At 42.5% G+C, this 19,702-nt stretch overlaps 1 protein-coding gene across 3 annotated transcripts; it reads right to left on the minus strand.

Moving 5' to 3' along the window:
* Nucleotides 1-437: 437 nt before the first annotated feature.
* On the minus strand, nucleotides 438-18,308 carry rbpja (recombination signal binding protein for immunoglobulin kappa J region a). Of its 3 annotated transcripts, none has more exons than XM_084318744.1 (11): nucleotides 18,252-18,308; nucleotides 17,615-17,653; nucleotides 17,329-17,424; nucleotides 16,877-17,042; nucleotides 15,736-15,910; nucleotides 14,104-14,274; nucleotides 10,107-10,219; nucleotides 9,728-9,868; nucleotides 6,530-6,685; nucleotides 6,279-6,382; nucleotides 438-1,204 (listed from the first exon to the last, which is right to left on the minus strand). In XM_084318744.1, the coding sequence occupies exons 1-11, from the start codon at nucleotides 18,269-18,271 to the stop codon at nucleotides 853-855; spliced, it is 1,533 nt and encodes a 510-aa protein (XP_084174870.1). In that variant the 5' UTR covers nucleotides 18,272-18,308; the 3' UTR covers nucleotides 438-852. The 3 variants fall into 3 exon arrangements, with proteins under 3 accessions (XP_084174870.1, XP_084174871.1, XP_084174872.1); XM_084318745.1 differs by having other exon boundaries at nucleotides 14,104-14,241; nucleotides 18,252-18,304; XM_084318746.1 differs by lacking the exon at nucleotides 18,252-18,308 and adding an exon at nucleotides 17,896-17,994.
* Nucleotides 18,309-19,702: the final 1,394 nt, after the last annotated feature.

Here is a 19,702-nt window from a genome sequence, read left to right on the forward strand (position 1 = left end):
CTAGTCTCATCTGTTCATTTGCACTGATCGACTAGGAGAGGTCAAAATGGGGTGTAGTGGCTGTTTAGTTTTGAGTGTCAATCTACCTTTCCAGTTCCGATACACATCAGTGCAAATGAAAGAATGAGCCTAGAAAGGAGGAGAGACCCCATCTGAGAACTGGATCACACTCACTGCCCACCTCACCCGCCCCAAGGAGACAACGCTCCAAAGTGGGAACAAACAAAAATGACAAATCAATCTATTTGGTAACAAAAGTGAACTTACTATGCGTTATTATAAAAAAAAAAGTGAAAAGGTACCTCAGCTAAAGCTTATAAAATATCATACGAATAAAATAATATAATAATAATATTCCTTGGTCCGTAGAAACTATGTTACTATTAAAATGTTCACCCCCCCCCCCCCCCCCCACACACACACACAAGATTTCCCTTGCACACAGTGGATACATCAAACTCTTCTGTAAAAACACCTCAGCAGACATTAATCCATATACATATGTATATATGGTTTCTTTTACAAAACGGGCTTCGGCGAGAGTTGGGTACGAGAGAAAATGGATGTATCTTGGTTGAGGCAAGAATCTCAGATATCAGATCCTTAGAATGGGGCTGCTGTTCCACAACCATCCAGCAGAGGGGACTAGAGAGAGGAGTTAGAAGTCTTTGTCTTTGACAACTCTCTTTCCCGCCTCTGTGAAACACAATAGCCCTCTGGGGAAGAGTTACTGACTTTGTGTGCAGTTCTTCACAGGTCCATGAGCCTCTTTGGGAAGCGCATACACACACACACTTTCACTCTCTCTCTCACACACACACACACACACACACCACACACACACAAGCGTTACTATGACAACACTGACATGGCAGACGCCCCTGACGACATGCTACTGGTGGAGCCACCGGTGACGTAGCCTCCCTGGCCGTCTCCGAGCACGCCCAGTGAGGACGCCGACGACGGCGAGGAGGACGCCGGCGACGACGAAGAGGTGCTGTGCGAGCGCAGGATGGCCCCCGCCTGGTTGGAGTGGGGCCTGGGACCCGGCTCCGGGGTGTAGGTGAACGTGAGGGCGGTGGAATAGATGATGCCGTCGTTACGCACCAGGGTGACGGGGACCTGGACCGGTTGCCTCACCCAGCGCCAGCCCTCCCTGAAGGCAGAGATGTCCGGGACCACGCAGAGCACGCTCTCTCCGCACCTGGAGGAGAGAGCAGATTAGAGCTATTAAGAGAGCAGATAGCTGTTGGCGGGGGATCAACGGCGACTTTCGTCGTATAGTCGCTAACATTTTTCTACATTGAGATATGTAGGTGATTTAAATAATAAAAAAAAAATTGGGTGGAATTGTGAAATAAGTGTAAGAGCTGACCGTAAAACAATTGACCCATCTCATGTCCCGCCCTCTTCCCACAATCACAACGGTGGTAGCAACAGTTGTGATTGAAGGATCAAGAAAAGAGGGCAGGTTTTGAGGGAGGTCAACATTCAATCTTAGTAGGGCTGACCCCGATTAGTCGACTAATCGATCGAAAAGAGCCGTAGTCGACTGGCAACCTCTTAGTCAAATGCAAACAAATATTTATATATATTATAATAATAAAAAAATATCCATTCTTTCTAAAAGCAAAGAGGCCTAGAAACCTGGCTAACACTAATGGCGCGCATACCAGAGAGGCTAACTGCCTAAGAAAACGGGCACAGAGGCACTGAAAGAGGATTTCACCTGTCTAATTAACTAGACTAGACAAATATCAAGATGTATCCATCAGTGGACCAATTGCATGCTTTTGCAGAGGACAAGAAGCCTTCAGTCGACTCCTTCAGACATTAAGCACCCCCACAGCCCAAATGGAATGATAACAAAAAAAAATATATATAGATATAATCAAAGTAGACTATATAAATCCTTAGTCGGGGACAGCCCTAAATCTCACCAAGCGTCATCAACACCTTTGCAAAGCTGACTCATCTAGCTGACTCCTTTCGAATGCCATGTTTTTCAACCTTTTAATCATTTATTTTCTGGTAGACCAAACAGCTCATCCAGGTTTAAGTTCATATCATCCTGGACCATCCAGGTTTCATATCATCCTGGACCATAGGGCTTATCCAGGTTTAAGGTCATATCATCCTCCTGGACCATCCAGGTTTAAATTCATATCATCCTGGACAATAGGGCTTATCCAGATTTAACTTCATATCATCCTGAACCATACAGCTATTTTCACAAATGTGATGAAGATGAAGCACAGGAGTTGTTTCAGTCATAGTTTAACACTTCCCAAAAGGTCTATGGACTTTTAGTAACAAATATAGTGTAACAAAATAATGGACAATAGTCATTCAGGGCTCCAGAGAGCACCTATTGGTCGCATTTTGCGACCTATTTTATAATAGTGTGACTGTGACCTGAAATTATAACTAGTAGGAGCCTTTCAAATAAGTCCCTGCTTTCCCCCCCCCCCCACGCTGTTTCTATGTACAGTGAAAACTCCAATGCGTCTGACATGCTTTGCATCCTCACCATTCCTGTATGCCCACGTCGCGCTAAAAACCTTCTAAAGCTAACTAAGCTAGGCTAACTGACATTAGCTGATAAGTGATAACGCTAACTAAGCTAACCCTGGAAACACTCACGGGCACAGCTAGAAAACAGCAGAGTTCCAATAGTGAGGGGGGGGGGGGGGGGCTGAGCCCGTCTCTCTCTCTCCCTCGCTCTACATTCAATGATTTTAAGTAGCCAAACATTACACTATAAAAACGAACTGGATAGTTGATGATAATAAACATTGAACTTCATTAGCTGAAATATTCTAAAATCATTAAGACGGCTATGTGTGTGTGTGTGTGTGTGTGTGTGTGTGTGTGTGTGTGTGTGTGTGTGTGTGTGTGTGTGTGTGTGTGTGTGTGTGGAAGGACCACAGTAATTGCTTCTCCATTTGTCTCTCTCTACACTGTCGATTTAAGTGGTGTGCCTAACTTCTGTGCTGGTGCTCCTAAAACTTCTAGTGGAAAAGGTTAGTCTGGAGCCCTGTAATTTATACCTAGCGTGATGAGACTTAGCACCTGGTCGATACTGATATTAACATTTCTGTAATGGCCTACAATGACAGCTAGATGGAGAAAAAATAATCAGTTGTTCACATCAACCCAGTTTTGCTCAACAGACAGATGCAATCAATAAAAAAAAAATCACCAGCCGATATACATTTGCCCATATATATCTGCCCAGTTTTGCTCATCGGAGCGATACCGATATATGAAGAAAGAAAATCACTATCATCGGCCGATATCGATATGGTTTTAAATCTGTAATTATTTAAGTCACTTTATTATCCCAAAAGTACAAAAATAATTCTCCTGGACATACAATATACAGAACACAACAAAGCAATATTTAAAGTGCTAGATTACATGTGCAAATTGAGCAGAGTTATTGCACAGGGAATGAAGGCGTTTTTAATCCTATTGCACTTAAACCGGGGTACTCTTTTTTTAGGACCCGATGCTCGAGTCTCAAACTCAAGAGTGAAGGGGATGGTCTAAACCAGGGGTCTCAAACTCGCGGCCCGCGGGCCAATTGCGGCCCGCGGGATGATATTTTGCGGCCCCCTACTGGACATCAAAGTGTAGTGCCCGTGCACTACTGTTTGCCGAGTCGTTGCGCGAGAGTTGGAAGTATTATTTATTTGATCACTTGTAGGCTACCATAGCGCAGGCTCATGACAGCAACGTTATGTTAGTGACTTGGTTGAAACATGATTCTGGAGTGATATGATATCAAGTAAAGTGGAAGCAAATGCATCCTCGCTATCTCTCCTCTGCGAGCAGTGCTGCGCGCTGTCCGCCTGCACTGCCCCATATGTCTGTCTGGGTGTACGGGTCTGGTCCAATCACATACGCGTCCCATCAGCGTTTTTCCCCCTCAGCCACAGTCTGCGAATCAGAGGCAGAGTAGGGGAGTAGGGCGGGTCTTCACGGACTGCTGTCGTCTTTCTCTTTCAGTTCAAATCGGAGCAGAGTTGAAACTGAAAGCGCATATACAGTAAACTCACTCCCAGTTTTATCTCTGTGAGATAAATGTAGCTATTAGCCTATTTTCGCCAGCAGGCAACCAGCAGAAAAATATGGCATTTTCAGTCAGTAAAAGAAAAGTCGACTGCAATTCAAAGGTGAATGGACGGAAAAAGTCCCAGCCAGGGGCGTAGCTGGAGATTCTGGGCCCCACTAAAGAATCAATTTGTGGGCCCCCAATCTATTAAAAAATGTGGGGCATTTATTTATTGATGAAAACGCATAATATGGTTTTTACCTATTTTTTTTATAAGCAGCTTTGTGATAGAATAAAAAAAAATGCACAGTGCATTTCCATAGCTGTGGATGAGTCCACTGACACCACTGAGAAGCCTGAAGAACCGTTCATGTTCTGAAGAACTGTTCATGTTCTGAAATGTTATTGCTAAAGATTGAGAAGATTGGATCAGTTGTACTTTTTTTTTGAATACTTGAAACCCTTTTTTTGTGGAATATTTGATGCGGCCCAGCCTCACCCAGACTCTACCTCCAGCGGCCCCCAGGTAAATTGAGTTTGAGACCCCTGGTCTAAACTGTCCAATATAGACCTGGCCTCACGGAGAACTTGCTGGTCAAAGACAGCCATCAGGGGAGTCACAATAGTGCTCAGGTGGATCTGATCTCTGATGTTCAGGTTAACATACCAAGCAATCATAGGAAGAGTAAGAACAGATTAAATTACTTTTAAAACAGCAACATCATTTCCCTGTCGACACAAAGTACAAACGCTGCTGCCCCTTCTTACAGATGGCATCACAATTTGCATCAAATTTCAGATTATCATTGATGATAGTTCCAAGATATTTATAGTGCTCTACAGCAGTGGTTCCCAAAGTCGGGGTCGCGACCCAAAGGTGGGCCGCGAGCAGCCACGGGAGGGCCGCGAGATGATTAAAAAAATAAATAAATAAAAAAATAAAAAATAAAATTTTTTTATTTTTTTTCAGGCCACTGAACTTAGAAGCAGGCCAGGACAGTGTTTCTAGTTGTATTCTAAAATTCTATTGTATTGTATTCTAAAATGTGACTATATGGTTTTATATTAACTTAATAAATAAACAAAAACGAAAAATCTACTTATTTCAACGAACATTTCAAACTAAATAACAGATTATGCACATAAAACGCTGAAAACAACCGAAGCAACAATAGTATTTTAATGAGGCTATTATTATTATCATTATTATTTTGCAACAAGTTAGCCCTCTCATAAATAGCACATATAAATGAATAACTAACTTGAACTAACTTAATAGGATTGAAGTCATATTTGGCTTAAAAAATCGGTCACCTGGCAAAAAAAAAAAGCCTGACGATGTGCATTGGGCCGCGGCTCTCTGACGCCTTATTTTCTGGGTCCCGGCCTGAAAAGTTTGGGAACCCCTGCTCTACAGAGTCGATGCTAGAACCTTTGGTGAAGCATCAGGCTTTTTAATAATCAGTCATTTTGAGAATGTATACTGCATTGATGATAGGATTGCGTTTTCAATCATGTTATTTTATATAGAATATAAAACACTATATTTATTGTGTTATTTCAAACTGTACATTCCGCATAATTCAATCTTTGTATTGCAAGTCATAATGATCAAACTCATATCACAGCCTCCTGTGATTTTGAAACTGCACTAGAGGCCATAACGCAATGTTGATTATTAAATTGCAATTTATAATGAACCCCTACTTTGTACTGTATACATTGTGGTATTTCGGTGATAAAAACTAATTTGGGATCACTACAACTACTGCTACGACATAAATGGACACACACAGACCTGCTGGGGGATGACGTGCGCACACACACATGAACATATACACACACCCCCAGGGTTCCCACAGACATTGCTAAATGAAATTCAAGGACATTCAAGTACTTTTCCAAGCACTATTTTTAAAGGATACAATTAACTTTTAAATGCATTATTTTTTTTATCGGATCCAATATTTATGACTTAAAACCAATTTCCGACAATTAGTTACACTTTAGACTAAAAAAATTTATTTTGTGATTCAGAACTATTTTATCATAGTGATGAACAAAACTTTCAATGCGAATGGTTGATTTGAATTTCAAGGACTTTTTAAGCACCTTGTTAAAAAATTGGCTGTTTTCAAGGAATTCCAGGCCTTGAATTTTATTTGTAAAAATAAATCAAGCACTTTAAGCACTTCAATGACTTAGTGCGAACCCTGCCTACCTGTACATGGTGTCGGCTTCCACGTCTCCAAACCAGACTCTGAGATCAGGGGTGAAATTCTGTCCCGTCAGCTCCAGCATCGCTACGTCTCCTCCTCCATTCAGCTAGAGAGAGAGCGAGAGTGAGAACGAGAGAGGGCGAGAGCGAGAGACAGAGAGAAGACTGTTTGTACGAGAAGAATACTGCAAGCTCAATCAAAAAGTCAAGAGAGTTGTGCGTAGAGTGTAGGTTGGTACTGGTCGTGTGCCTACCTGAAGACTCTCGACCACAGGGACCGGTGTGACGGGTGTAGGGACGGGGCCCATGCCCTCATAAAAGGTGTACTCTGCCTTGTCGGTGCTGATGATGGTCCAGGATGCACCGTCGTTGATCATGTCCTTGCTGGTCTCCTCAGGGCAGGGCGTGGCCTGGGAAAAGGGTACAAAGTACAAACGTCACATCCAGAGTTCCTACATGTCAAGTTCCATTACTTCTTCCGTAACTATTCCATGAAAGGTAACGCCGTTTCCTAGGGATGCACCGAAAATTCGGCCACCGAAAATTATCGGTCGAAAATGGTTAAAAGGGCTCTTTGGGCCGAAAGGGTTTTAGCACCGGAAATATATCACAGAATGTCAAAGAACAGGGTTACGTAACGTTTGTAACCTAAAGTGTTGTTGTGATGATGTAATCAAAACGTGCAACGTGAGCAGCTTGGCAGCTCGTCCTGCGTTCTGCAGCCTGTGATAACTAACTCATCTTGGGAGTCGCGCTGTTTCTATGTAAACTCTGCGAGCAAGGCATCCAATAAATGCGTCTTTAACATGCTTTATATCCTCGCCATTACTATATGCCCGTCACGGTTAAAACCTTTTGAACTAACGTTAGCGTTAAGCTAGATTCCATTCCTCTTTGACCCGTCTCTCGTAAGCTACGTCATCCCCCGCTAAGAGTCATGGGAGATGTAGTAAATACAACAGTCCTGTGTGTGTGTCTTTATGCAGATCGTTATGCAGTTTTAAAGCACCTTGGCTTTGTTCTGAATGGACTTTGTTGTAGTTATCCTACAGAGAAAAGAAAATGCACTTGACTTTAATGCACATTTTGTTGTATGCAAAGATAAAATGTTTAAATTGTACAATCTTTCAGCAGTCAGTCTGGAATTAATGTATGCATTCAAAAGTGCTGAATAAATGTTTTATGGACCCATAATAGTGATTATTAATATTATTTAAGTTAAGTTTTGCCATAATCATGTCTTTTGCCATAATCAGGTAGCTAAAAAAAAAAAAAAAAAAAAAAAAAAACATTATATATATATTTATATTAATCATCTTCAGGCATTCGGTTTTCGGCCAACTGTTTCCTATTTTCGGTATCGGTTTCGGCCAAGAATTTCCCATTCGGTGCATCCCTACCGTTTCCATGTCCTATGTCTAATAACAATGTCAATGTTCAATTGATGCATTTTATTGTTGAATTGTTGATTGGAGCATCCCAGGGTTTATTATCACTTGGGATTTATTTTTTATTTTTTTATTTGTCCTCTTTTTCTCCGCCTGATTTTCTATTTTTCTCCCCATCCCAATTTAGTCATTATGCCAATAGACCTATCTCAAACCCTGCCCTCTTTTCTTGATCCTCCAATCACAACTGTCGCTTACCGGTAGGTAGTTGTGATTGGAGGATCAAGAAAAGAGGGCAGGGTTTGAGATAGGTCCATTCCCCCCCTCCCCTACCTGGTTGTTGTGCGCAAGGGAACCCTGAAGTCCACCACATGCTTCCTCCGACACATGTGGAGACAGTCAGTGGCTCTCTTCTCACCTGGCAGCGAGGACTCTCATTGGTGAAGCGTAACGCATGGGAGGTCACGCTGCCTTCACCATTTCCTGCCTTTCGCTGAGCAGGCGCCCAGACCTGACCTGTAGGCATCGCTGTCCACAACGCCAGATTACCACCCACGACTTCCCGCCCCTAACTCAGCCAAACAAGTTAGTATGACGACTGGCCCAAGCCGCAGGGCAATGCTGACTCCGGGAGTCGAGACCGCAGCCTCTTGCATTGGTGACAAGCGCAATCTCCGCTACGCCACCCGACTGCTCTATCACTTGGGATCACTTGATGTTATTTGGGTTGTTATTCCTGTATGTAACTAGATCTTCCAGCAGCCAAGCTTTTAACATTCATCATTTGACTGGGTGAAATCAAGATTATGAACTTTATTTCCATGTGATAATTTTCCATAAACTTTCCAGGCATGGGCAAATTCCATGGTGAAAATGCCATGACTATAGGAAGCCCATGTCATATGTCTCAGGGGGAAATGTATACTGGCGATGGGGATGCACAGATACAGCTGAGGTTAAAACAAGCTAGCATAGGGTGTGATACCAGGAGCCATGTGCAACATGTCAAGAGATCAAAGCAAAGCCACTTGACTTCCTGCATTTTGGGCAGAAGTAGGTTAGATCCCTCTAATGGAGGAAACTGGCTTATACTCAATAATCTAATCTAGTGATTCCAGACTAATAGCGTTATTGTCTATATTGTTCAGTGAAAGTAATGCATTGAAACTCTGCATCAGCCAGTACTTCAAAGTCTAGCACCTGTTATCAATATCATTAAGTTATCCCTGCAGTTGGTATGATGATATGATAAATTTATTTATATTGCACCCCTCAACCAATAGTCAGCCCAGGGTGCAGCCCGGGAAGGAAGAAAAACAGAAAGAGAGGAAACAATAAGAAAACAGACAGAAATACATGCAGACCATCCAAGCAGACGGCGAACAGACGGACATAATACACCTGTCATACTACAACACAAAAACTAGCTCAAGAATTTTCTATGGCGAAAAGGTGAGTTTTGAGCATGGCCTTAAAAGTATGTAGAGTGCCTGCAAATTTGATGGTTAATATAAGATATTGTCCAGTAGATTTCATAGCATGATACATGATATCTCGAGAAAGACCTTGGGACCGGCAACGTCTACCCAAAAAACAATGCAGGTTTAGAGGTTTGTGCGGGAATTTTAAAAGAAAAATGATTATTGGTTCCTTACACAACTAAAAGACAATGTTGTGGTGGGTGTGCTACTTCCTAGGGATCTAGAGTGACTATAGCATGTCATTCCAGATAGTTAGACTACAGCTTTCAAATTACCTGTATGGTCTGGAGGGTATATAATGTGGGTCTACCCTTTGTTGTGAAACAGTTTGTCCTGTATGTGTGTTCCTCACTTAAAATCGGGGACGCATTATCAGGCCAAAGACTAGTTGATTGGGGATGGCTTGTCCAATTAGGGACAAAAGCACCGCCCCCAATTTGAAAAAGAAAGAAGAAAAGAAGAAGCAGATTTTGGGGTCAGAGGTTAAGGTTAGGTTTGTTATGGTTAAGGTTCAAGGTTAGGATGCGAGGGAATGAATGCGAGTCGATGTGAGTAAAAGGTAAACAGGTGTGGGAGTGTGTACTTGGAACTGGATGATCCTCTCTTGTGACAGACAGAGGTACATCCTGTCTGTGTCTTTCAGGTAGAAGGCACATTTGTGGAGCTGGGAGACCGGGTCGTCTGCGTCCATCAACGCTGTCTGCTTGTCCACCTTGCGGATGACCTGGGGAGCGAGAGAGAGGGGTTAGACAGGTCAGAACACACACAAAACAAATAAAAGCACCTCCACGTAAAACAAACTGACCGACACAAGTAAACAAACTTTCCAGGGCACACAACTATGTGCACACACACCCACAAACAACCACACGCACAAACAAGCAGAGACACAAATATTTACATACAATCAAAACCCCCCCGCAACTTTCTCTCTGAAACACACAAGACACAAGCAAACGTACCAGTCTGGGAAGAGCCATGCCAGTAACAGAGCAGACCAGTTTGACAGTCTGTCCGTAATGAACGTAACCATCTCTCACAGCGAACTCCTCTCCTTCAGACTCTTCATCGTCCACTGGACAGACAGGCAGAGAGAACATACAGAATGTTATTATTAATAGAGGTGGGTGGGGCTGGGGGGGAGGGAAATCCAGCAAGTTGAATTGATTCACAAATTCTCAGAAATCATCTTTACGGTCTACCACGGTCAAATGGGAAAAGCAACTCAAAGTCAAAACAACAATCTACTTCTGGAATCAAATCCATGCACGTATTGAATCCGGAATCAGTTTTGAATCAAATCATGACCCCAAGAATAGAAATCAATTTGAATTGTGTACCCCTAATTATTAGTATTAATAACAATAGGTAGGGATGTGACAAATTATTGCTAAATGTAAATATGAAGATATGCATCATGGAGCAAATTTTCTATATATAATGCATATAATATTTACACATTGCCATCACTAACTAGAGGTAAGACCTCCGTCTCTGGCTCTATTGTATCAAAGCTATGATGTAAAGCGTAAAGTTTCATGAACCATTTGTCACACTGATCAAATGTAAAACTCTCATTACTGGATGAAAAGCAACTGAATGGATGTGATGTTGTGTTGGGTCCTTCTGCATCCACTGGCCTCTCTCCCGTTTACAAGATGGAGATAAACTATATTTTTCACTGGTTATTGTCAAAACAAACTATGCTCAAGTAGCCGTCTTTCTTGATTCAGATTCAGATTGACAGACACTAGCCAACGGCGTCGAATCAGAGCGCGATCGCACCAAAATATCGCGTGATGAGAACGCTCCCCCCCCGTCCCCGGGGACGCTGATTCGCTCCAAACCTGGACCGCTGGAATAGGTGGTCTCGGGTGTGAACCAGCGTCCCCAACAACGGAGCGGGGCGTGGTGTGCAAGCTTACTGTAATGCTTTCATGCTTGCTTGAATTTTGGGCAGATAAAAACATACAGCAACAACTGGACAATACCCACAAAAACGATATTTATGGGCAATTTGGCGAGTTCAGACCTCAACCAAACAAGCATGTTGAGCCTCACGGCTCAGTGGATAAAACTTCTAGATGAAGCCACGTTACAAGCCCAAGACTTCCCTGGCTCGCATTAGGCCTGGCAATTTTTTTGCCATTGCTATGTCTATACATTGGTTTCTTGTTCGAATGCATTTATTTCTATAGACCAGTGGTGCCCAACCAGTCGGCCGTGATCGACCGGTAGATTGCAGGCTGATTTTCAAGTAGACCGCGAGATTATTTTTATATAACATAGAGTATGTTGTCACGTCGCAGCTGAGATGAGGCTTGCTTTAGCGCAGAGCTTTCCTCTCATTTCATTATAGACACAGACCAGCGCGGACCTTCAATGACATGCAATTGTAATTTCATTAGACACAGACCAGCGCGGACCTTCAATGACATGCAATATAATAATTGACGCGAGCAATGGGCTAACGTTAGCTGCTAACTAAGTTATCCCATAACTAGGCTAAGCTAACTAGCGTTAGCCGCTAACCCTGGAAAACGCTCAAAGCGGACTCCACGACACCAGTTCCATTCGTGAGAAAGGGGGGTGGGTTATATTGACAAGGCTTGACTACAGAGTTTCAAAGATAACTTCATATTTATTGGTTATTCGTTTGAATTGTTTCTTTATATCGGGCATCCAGTTTCCATCACTGTGTGTTCAACTCTTCATGTGCTGACGTTTGAGTGTGACATCGCCTACGGCAGCTTACACGCTCAAAACGCAAACAAAACCCGAAGTGAACCAAGACTGCAGTGTGTACACAAACCAGAGGGGGGAGAGGGAGGGGGGAAGTTCGCACTCAGGGACGCCCCTGAGAAAGCCCCCTTAACACCCAGAAAGACAGGGGGGAGATAAGAGCCAAGCTACTGTCAAGACAGAAGATCTACGGAAGGTATTACCGTCCGTTGGTTTATTTTGATTAGAACCTAATGTCAACATTTGTCTGTGCAGCACATGGATAGTATCAATGTCGCACTATAAGCGATAAGATATTGAGCGCCATTATGTAAAATGTCCGGTGTCACTGGTAATACTGGTGTTGTCATGAGTATATTACCGGTAGTCATCATGGCAAGTTTCACATCACGCAGACTAAATGCATTGTCAGCAATTCACATGGGACACATCTGGCGTCATTATGCAGTTGTCTTAATGGATTTATTGATTTTAAATGACTCTGTTGCACTTGACGTATACGTATTAATGTATGCTAGCACTGATGCATGCCAATGTATTTAGCCAGACTGTCTTATGAATAAACTTAACATTTTTTAAAGTTTATTTTTATTATTATTATATACAACAAATTGTCGAATCGCTGTATTGACCTGCTGAATCAGAAGAGTCGGGTACAACCCTAGTCTGTGTGTGTCTGTAGCCGGTGTGCTCTCACAGCTCTGCCTTTTCCATTTGCCCTTGTAATGAAGAGAGTTGCGACTCTTGATTTGTTTTGCATTTTGGGGAAAACAACATAATCACTTCCAGAGAGATCGATTATTTTATATTTTTTATCTGTAATTGCGCTCAACAATCTATCCGTCTCAAGTACTTATAGGAGAAGAGAAGAGAGAGCAGAGTGGCGGGCTGTGTGCTCCCGGGAAGAACCCTGTGTGTGTCTGTGCTTTGGTAGGTTGTAGTGGCCAGTTCTCAGGCAGTTTGTCTGTTCAAATATTTTTTAAGTTTTGTTAAAGATATAATGATAATATTGAATCATGCACCAAATATCAAATCGATTAATGTCCTGAGTGTTTTGTCACACACCTCTAATGACAGGCCCGTCACTTATATCACAATTATAATCACAAATACGCTTTAGTCTAATAAGCACTTGATTCAAAGTCAATCTAATCCATTAGTTGACAAGATTCCAGACAGTAAGTTGATTAAGAAAATCTGTAGTCAAGCACAGCATGCCTTGGTTTCACAGGGAAAAACACAATATCATCAGGAGGGTGACGGGACAGAATTATCTTTAACCAGCAATGAAAGGCAACCTCCTTCCAAACAGAATGGCAGAGAGAAAAGGATAGGAATAGAGAAAAATAGTAAGAGTAGCCGAAAGGTCATCATAACAAAGAAGCATGGAATTAGATGAAATAGGTCATTCATGTAATAATCACGATTCCATATTTTGTGATTCTGCAATGATTCATTCAAAAGTACATTTTCTTAGTCAAGTTTTCTGGTTTTGAATGCATTCTTTTTCCTGGCCTTATGTGCTAATTCAAACCCTCCAACAGCAAATGAAGTAAATTCTAATTCACTTACTTTAACCCTTTCACTGTCGCACTACCAAACGGTTAAGCCTTTCACAGCAACAATACACAGCAGGTTAACCCTTTCACTGCCACACGACAGCAGGTTAACCCTTTTACCGCCTGTAGTGTGATAGTAAAGGGTTAACCTTCTGTAGTGTGGCAGTGAAAGGGTTAAGAGGTGTTATGCTGTGAACTGAAGTCAAATCACAATGTATTGAATAAAAGTGATGAGCTGATAATCAAATTGTAACCCTGATATAGGGCTGGGCGATATAACGATAACGATAAATATCGCGATATATTTTAATAATCGATATCGTATATCGAAAAAAAAAAAAAAAATCGTTTTTTTTTAATACTTATAACAATTCGATAATTATCGATATCGAGAAATATGATAACATTATCATATCGTTATCGCGATATGATTTTTTTCCATATCGCCCAGCCCTACCCTGATAACAATCATAACGGCAATGAACCATGAGGTTCCTGTTAATTGAACTATATCAAACCCTGCCCTCTTTCCTTTGATCCTCCAAATCGCAACTGTCGCTTTCCCTGACAAACTTTGGGGGAAGAAACAGTAATGATTGGAGGATCAAGAAAAGAGGGGGCGGAGCTAGAGACAGACTAAAGAGGACACGTGACTCACGCAGGTGGATGAAGAAAGCGCCCCACTGTTGGGAGCTGGCGTGGAAGTTGCCTCCCTCCACATGGAGATATCTGGTGCTGACGGTCTGGGAGCGGAGGCGGTTGAACAGCGCAACCTTCGTGCCCGAGGCTATGCACACTGAAGGAAGAGAGAGACGCAGGAGAGAAGAGACTTAGGAGAGAGACAGCGGGGAGATAAGAAGAATAGGTCGAAAATCAACGAGAAAGAAGCATCGCAGCATTTGTTTGATCTTTGTCGTAAGGAAACTACATGCCAGTGTGCAGTGAAACCACAGCACTACACTGTGTGCTGAACAGCACTGCACCAACTGCAAACTGCACTGCACTGTGTGGTGCAGAACAGTGTGTGAGTGGGATGCAGTGAGCAGTGAAACCACAGCACAGCACTGTGTGGTGCAGAACAGTGTGTGAGTGGGATGCAGTGAAACCACAGCACTGCATGGTGTGCTGAACAGCACTGCACTGTGTGCTGCAGTGGTGTGTGAGTGATATGGATGCAGTGATGTCACTTTTTCACTTCTGATAAGATATTCCGAGTGCTAAACTTCAAAAAGGTATCCGACAGAGTTTTCCTGTAAACAGCTCACTGTTATTTATATTCACATTTCCACCCAAACAGATAGTCTTCTATTGTTGTTCAAGCTAAATGTCCTCAAACCTCATATACAGCGTTTACATGCAATCAGTGTTCAGTTTCACTTTCGGTTTTGTCAATGTTGTAATGAGTCCGACCTCCTTTGATTGGCAAGCAGTGGGCGTGTTAGATTTTGAGGAAGACCGTATACACCAATCAAATCGAAGCCCAAGGGCACCTCCAGTGCACCCTATTTTGTTTTCTACATCACCCCTGTGCTTGAGGCGAGCATGTGCATCCTTGTGCGCCTGCTGGAATAACAAGTGACAATTTTCGGGGACCCCTTTCCTCCTACTGTGCTCCAAAGCGCCAATTAAAGCAACTATTGGTCAAAAACTCCATGGGACACCTTTAAGTCTCCTCAGATACAGAGTACTGATCCATTAGTTTTACTGAAGAGCATAGAAACAGATTTATAAAGACAGGAGATTATAGAAATATAGGGAGGTATAACCCATTTCCCAAGATGATGTCAAAAATACAGATGCATAGATTTCTGACATGTTACACTCTTGGTATTGGCTTCTAGTATTAGGACAATTCTCACGATACCAATATCTATTTTAGCCAGCCATCCAAGGAATGCTCACAGAATGAATTTCAATCTCTATAGGTTCAATTGAAAAGGGCCAGCACACTTTTAAAGTGACAAAAACGCCTCCAAAAATCATATAATAAATCGACCCATCTCAAGTTCTGAGGAAAGCAAACTTGTGACAGGAGTGTCGAGAGAAAAAAAAATTTGTTTGTGTGAAATGGGCAACAGTTGTGATTGGAGGGTCAAAAAAAAGAGGGCAGAGCTTGAGATGGGTCAATTGTAACCTGCTGTCTGGTATTGTCTGTCGTTGCTTCTTTATGAGATGTACAGACACTTTTCCTCTCCTACCTCAAAGTCACCACAACACGCATTCTGAGCAGGTAGAACAGCAAATTGCTGCAACGCTTAGTAGTGGAGCTGGTGTGTTTGTTCTCACTCACAGTCTGCGTTCTTGAGCGACTGTTTCTTCTTGGAGGGTTTGGAGATGACCTTTATCCTCTTGCTGAGGAAGACACCGATGTCAGAGCTGTTCCCGTAGAACATCTTCACGGACAACATGAAGTGCTTCCTCTTGTCTGAGTCACTGATGTACAGCGTCTTCGCCGTGCAGAAGTGCTGATGGGGGAGGGGAGATGTTAGTGGTTTTGCATGTTACTTGTTTACATGCAGCTCTTCGATCTCCTCCTTTCCCTGTTGAAGCCCCTTTATCAGTGGACAGGGTGCAAAGGAGAAAGAAGGAATGATATCACATGCAAGCATATTCGCTGTGAGTTGAACACAGTTAAAGGGGCATGCCAATACCATGGCAAATGCACTTAGTCTTCTCCAGTCAGACAACAACGTAGATAACCAATTTCCTCTCTGAGCGTTCAGTAGAAAGCTATCCAGAGGCAAACTAGCCTAGTTGAGCACAAATTAATGGACGCAGATACGGACCACTAGCCTAGCTTAAAACTCCAGGAGAGGTGTTTTTGGCCAATAGCTAGGCTAGTGGTCCGTACCCGCTTCCATTAATTTGTGCTAAGCCTCTTAGTCAATTGTTAGGGTCTTAGTTGAGTGAGACCATTTTGGCTGCTTTATTTTATTCAATTAATTTATTTGTTTTTCATGCTGAAATCGTTATTTCTTGGAAAATAAGCACATCTCTGGCATTACAACAATATTCACAAATATGCGTTTGATCTTTAACAAGGCCTACATTTTAAAGGAGGCCCTTTTGAATTACAGGTGGACTCACTCTAGCATATGGCGCGAGGAGGGATGAATTATACATCGTATCCTGGGTGTCGGCGGGTGCAACTCAAGGACAACGGTGGGGGCATGACGGGCAGAAATGCCCTGCAGGTACATACACCTACATCTATTACTGCAGTCATTAGTAAAACAACACTAATGAGGGAAACGCAATTTTACAGATTTGTGGATTGAATGGACTCTTGTGTTTCCCCTTTCCACCAAACTGATGAGAGGGGCTGCCACTAACCATTTCCTAGGGAAACACTGGGACCATTTTATTAACCCTACAACATTCTTTGACTGGTTATTAAACTGATTCCTGAGTGGAGGAGGACATGTACCCACCTTCCCTTCCAGGTTGAGTTGCTGCATCTCCTGCTCACTGTTTCCTATGCCGATGAAGGCGCAGGGCTGGGACTCCTGCTCCGAACAGCCCTCCCTCTCCATACGCTCCAGCTTCTTCTGCCAGCCACTGCCCATCAAATACACACATGGCGGAGGGCAGAAAAACCTGGTCCGACGAGAAGGAGAAAATTAAAACCAACACGCACGTGAGGAGCACATTATTCTCCTAGAAGAAACCAGTTAGTGGCTTCCCTCACTGTGACTGGCCAAATCATGAGGCTGCTTGATTTAAGTGTGCCAGTTAACCAGCATTGACGATAGTTTAATTTTTTTTTATACTAAAAATTTCTAAAAACAGAAGATTTGACCCTGCTGTGAAAAAGGTCTACTGGATGGACACACACCTGATTCAAATAATTAATTGTCTCATTCAAATACCACAAGTCACTGACCTTTTCTCGTTGCCATAAGACTTCTGGGCTACTTTAGCGTGTAGTATAAGCACCGTTTGATCATCTTTCTCCTTCAAGTAGTTCCTCATAGCCTCCCTGAGGAATATCAACAGAAAGGTTTGTTATGTTAGTGAGGAAATAAATGAGCACCCCACTTAAGACTACGAATTACTTTCGTAAACAAAGCATGTCCCTTGTTCTGAGGGGTTATTTGAATTGGACAGACATCTATCCATGTCGTTGGATTTGCTACAGGGTTATTATTTCCACTGGTGATGGATTTTACCTTGTCAAACGTTGAGGTAGAGGTCGCTCACCAAACTTCCTACAAAACAACATATAAAAGGTAATTTACAAAGTGTGTACAAATAGCATCAATACAGGAGGTAAACGTATTCAAACTCCAAAGCGACACCACTTGTCTAACAGTAATTTAGTCATGTGTAAACATGGATGAGAAAACACATGTAGATAACTAAAAGTGACACAATACTACGAGACATTTGAAATACACTAGTAGTGCAACAGCATTGAGAGAAGCATATTTTGTTACTTTACTCAACTTACGTGACCTGGTTGTACCCACACAAAGAAATATACAAATAAACAAACACGGGCTGGTTAATAGAGTAGGTTTGACGTTACTGGAAGAGGCTAAACACGGTGATCCAGCCAACGAAGGAAAAAAGAAGTGTTACTGCGGAGAAGGGTGGCGAGTTTTGGGAGAACAACTGGCCCAACAGTGAGACAGACAGACAAAGTCGCAAGTAGTGTGGGGCCAGTTTAGAGGGCGGCGGGCACGATATCAACGCGTAAAGACATCGTGCACAAACGTAATAAAGTAGCACTGTGGTTTACCAAAACAATCAAACTGAACTTTTCAACAATTCTATCATTATTTTGCTCTGAATTTCAACACTTACCCCGTCACAACGGGCGCCATCTTCCAATAACTCAAAAAAAAAAAAAAAGGAGAATACGTCCAAAAATCGCGAGATCCCTCCCCCCCAACAGCCCCTTACCAAAGCCGACAGAAGAACCAGACTGGAAAAAGGAGAGAGAGAGGGGGGAGGTGTGACGCGGGGTAAAGGGGTGAGAAGAGAGGGAGGGAGGAGGCGACGGACAGGGGGCAGACGCCACAACAACAGGCGTGGGAAAGTTCCGATGTCGCGCGAGAACAGAAAAACTCTCACAATAGACAAGAATGAAGATATGCCTGACCTGTCGCGAGACTATAAGTAATACCCTCATAACCTGCTAGTTTCCCCCCACAAGGTACCGCACTGTAACTCGATTCCCACGCCTTATTGAGCAATAAACCAAGTTAGCTACACCTCTCCAATTAAAGGGAAAAGTCACCCTAAAACATAATGTATATACTGTGATATTCTCTTGGACATTTGAGTCGATATATATAAGCATAAACTGTCTCCCTTAGTTGGAAATGAGCAACACGACTTCGAGTTTATGATAAAGTCACACTTTTCGGTTTACTGAACGACTTTGTGGGCTGCTCAATATGCTTTTTGTTTGAACTATTACATCCTAAATTAGTTTTATATGTAGGGCTTACAGCTCCAATCAGAAACGCAGTAAAGTCACCATGGGAACTGTTTTAGAAGTTGTTTTTTCATTACATAATCTATAGTCTTGTCTCTCTGATGTTCCGCTAAACATGCAGTAGGCAGTGTAGTCACCACTGTCACCTAAAGGGAGATCGAGTCAAGACCAAGACCAGAGCTCATTGAGTTTGAGTCAGGCTCAATATAGCTACTCTAGGGGTCTGACTGAGACCAAAGTCAAGACAGAGTGTTCAGTGTTAAAAAAGGATGTACGGCATTTGTAATCGCAGATCAAACCGCCCTCTTGCAAGATTTTACCCACATTTACGATGAATTGAAAATCTACGATGAATTGAAAATGGGGGACCCTGATGTAAACAAGACGAAAGTCTTTCTCTGGTCTGCATCCCCTTAACAATTGTATGTATTGAGCTGTACTGTACCCATTCTGCAATCTGTTAATAAAGTTTGCAATCAATCAATCAAAGCAGCTTTAAGGAGAGACTTGTTCATATTCACACGTCAAAACTGAGCGGTACAATATTAAATAAATAACATTTATCAGTCAGTTTAAAAACGAAGTGGCTCTGACTTAATTTATGAGGCCATACAATGTTTGGGTGAGCTCTTACACCCAAATTAGGTTTTAATTCCGGTTCAGACCTACTAGCAGTGCTAGAATATAATCCTTGTCAAAATGTTATGGTCTCATAAGTCAGACCCCCATTCATTGTCTATGGAGCAGTCCCAGATTTTACATACCCAGTTAAATGAGATGGAAAGGTTCTCTCCGATTTGTAGCTTTAGGAGAG

The sequence above is a fragment of the Notolepis coatsorum genome (genome assembly GCF_963971535.1).
Source record: "Notolepis coatsorum genome assembly, chromosome: 7".
In the NCBI taxonomy this organism is placed as follows: Eukaryota; Metazoa; Chordata; class Actinopteri; order Aulopiformes; family Paralepididae; genus Notolepis; species Notolepis coatsorum.

Coding starts and splice junctions, on each gene's coding strand:
- rbpja (XM_084318744.1), bottom strand. CDS start 18,271: ATGGCGCCCGTTGTGACGGG. Junction 17,654..18,251: donor ATGGCGCCCGTTGTGACGGG/GTAAGTGTTGAA, acceptor GTTGTTTTGTAG/GAAGTTTGGTGAGCGACCTC. Junction 1,205..6,278: donor GAAGCCGACACCATGTACAG/GTAGGCAGGGTT, acceptor TCTCTCCTCCAG/GTGCGGAGAGAGCGTGCTCT.